Source organism: Austrofundulus limnaeus, unplaced genomic scaffold (genome assembly GCF_001266775.1).
Source record: "Austrofundulus limnaeus strain Quisiro unplaced genomic scaffold, Austrofundulus_limnaeus-1.0 Scaffold422, whole genome shotgun sequence".
NCBI lineage: Eukaryota > Metazoa > Chordata > Actinopteri > Cyprinodontiformes > Rivulidae > Austrofundulus > Austrofundulus limnaeus.
Window position 1 is genome coordinate 461185 of NW_013952824.1, and position 2199 is coordinate 463383.

General features: G+C 39.0%; 1 protein-coding gene across 1 annotated transcript in view; it reads left to right on the top strand.

Moving 5' to 3' along the window:
* Positions 1–519: 519 nt before the first annotated feature.
* The window catches only part of wdr3 (WD repeat domain 3), a gene marked incomplete in the record, with an annotated part of 27692 nt that continues 26012 nt past the window's right edge, over positions 520–2199 (top strand). Inside the window, 3 exon segments of the mRNA XM_014024441.1 lie at positions 520–549; positions 1274–1475; positions 1588–1797. Coding sequence (XP_013879895.1) covers positions 1302–1475; positions 1588–1797 — 384 coding nt within the window.

The window sequence follows — 2199 nt, forward strand, 5'->3', positions numbered from 1 at the left end:
TAATAATAACATGCTTTTATTTTACTAGCTTCATGACTGAACGTCCGGTCCGGGTCACGTTATTTCTCGCACGTCTGTCGTAAGGTGCTGATCAGCTGACTTGTACAAAAAATGCGTTTCCGGTGACTTTGTATGAACTGTGATTTGCAGATTTATTCCATTTGTGTAAACCTGAAACCTTGCTGACAATTGCTAATGACCAGTACCTCTTTTTTTTATTTTTTATTTTTTTAGAATACAAGAAACATTTTTAAAGTATTTTCTCAGATGAGAATAAAGTGGCTTTATTCTGTCAGGCAAAAGCAACAGAAGCAGAGCAATTTARAATCTTAAAGGTACACACAGACACTTCGTTTGGTTAAAAATTTGTCCTTAAATTGTGTAAATAAACGACGATATACATTGGGTATGATAATTATCGTACAACAGACAAATAAGAAGTAACAGATTTTTATTATTATTGTGGAATCGATCGGTGATTGATTTTTTTGGTCTAAATTTGAAGCAGCTTCCTAAAGGAAAACAACGCAAGTTAGCAGGTAGCGCGAGGTAGGAAGACAAACGCGGCTAACATAAACACAATGCGTTGATGTCAAGAAGGCGTCAATAAGTAGAACATTTACGAACATGAGTATACGTTTAGTCGATTCTTACGATGCCAATTTAGACTAGAATATCACCACGTGGGTCGAGCCACTGGTGTACAGATGCGTTTGTTTCAGAACCTGGATGTGTTTGAGCGGGCGGGGTTTAAATTGCTTTGTGTTGACATTGGTGTGGCATGGTCTAAACTCTTAAGCAGACGGCCTGTTTGGGTGTAAAAAACGAACGATACATGACCTAAGTCTTTACATTTAATACGTAAAGMGTTTTTATTTGTGTTTTTAACGACTTACCGTGTAAATGTTTAGCATTACGACGACATTTAATGTGAATTAATGCTCAAAATATATGTAAAAAAGAAACTTATCGACCACATGTATGTCTTTCCARAAATTATTTTTACGTTCGCTGATCAGTAAATGTTTTTTACTTGTTAAGTTAATAGAGATACAGATAAAAGATATCCGAGTATTAGAAATGTTTCCTTCATAAGTAGCATCCAAATGCAGATCAAGTTTTTGTAGAAAACTTGAAAGATCAAAATTGTTTCAAAAATAAATTTTCGTCTACTTCCTGTAACTAAAATGTATTTTCTGGCCATATTTAAAGTACTATTATGAAACCATGTTAATTAATACAGGGCAATCTTTTCTATTTTACTATGAAACAGAGAGGAGCATCGTCTGAGGGTGCCGGTCATGGGTTTGACCAAACAGTACCTTCGATATGCTGCCAGTGCTGTGTTTGGAGTCATTGGCAGCCAGAAGGCCAACATCACATATGTGACGCTTCGAGGAGGGGAGAGGGGCCGCTACGTGGCTGTGGCTGCGTGTGAACATGTCTTCATCTGGGATGTTCGAAAAGGAGAGAAGGTGAGTCTTTAGAGAGGGTTTAGACGGAGAGTCCAGGTATGTACTGAAATTGTCTGAAAGCAATTCGATGACTTCCCTCCGTCTCTGCGTCTCTGCGTGTTGTCCTGTCCAGGTCCAGATCCTGCAGGGACAGAAGCATGAGGTGAGCTTCCTGTGTCCATCTCCTGATGGAGTGCACATCGCCGTGGGCTATGAGGACGGAGCGGTGAGAATCTTCAGCCTGCTGAATGGTGAAAGCAACGTCTCTTTCAATGGTCACAAGTCCGGCGTTAGTGTTATGAACTACGACGCTCTCGGGGCTCGACTTGTCACTGGTTCCAAGGTAACGTTGTCAACCTGTTCACAACTTTTGGGTTAAATAACGAGAAAAAAAAGCAGCTTTGGAGATTAAACTAGAGCACTGTTTCCCAAAGTTGGGGTCGGGACCCAAAATGGGGTCCAGAAACATCAGGGTGGGGTCCTGAAAAGATTTTCTGAATTAATTACATTTTTGCCTTAGTTGTTACAAAGGAGTGAGGCTAGTGTATTTAAAATGGATACATGTAGTATAAAAATATTGTTACTATGCCCATGTTTAGTTGACCTGATACAAATGTTTACCAGTGGTGGACAAAGTACTCAACTCTAGTACTTAAGTAAAAGTATTGATACTCATGGTCAAATCTACTCCACTACAAGTAAAAGTTACTCAGTCAAAAATCTACTCAAGTAAAAGTACTGAAGT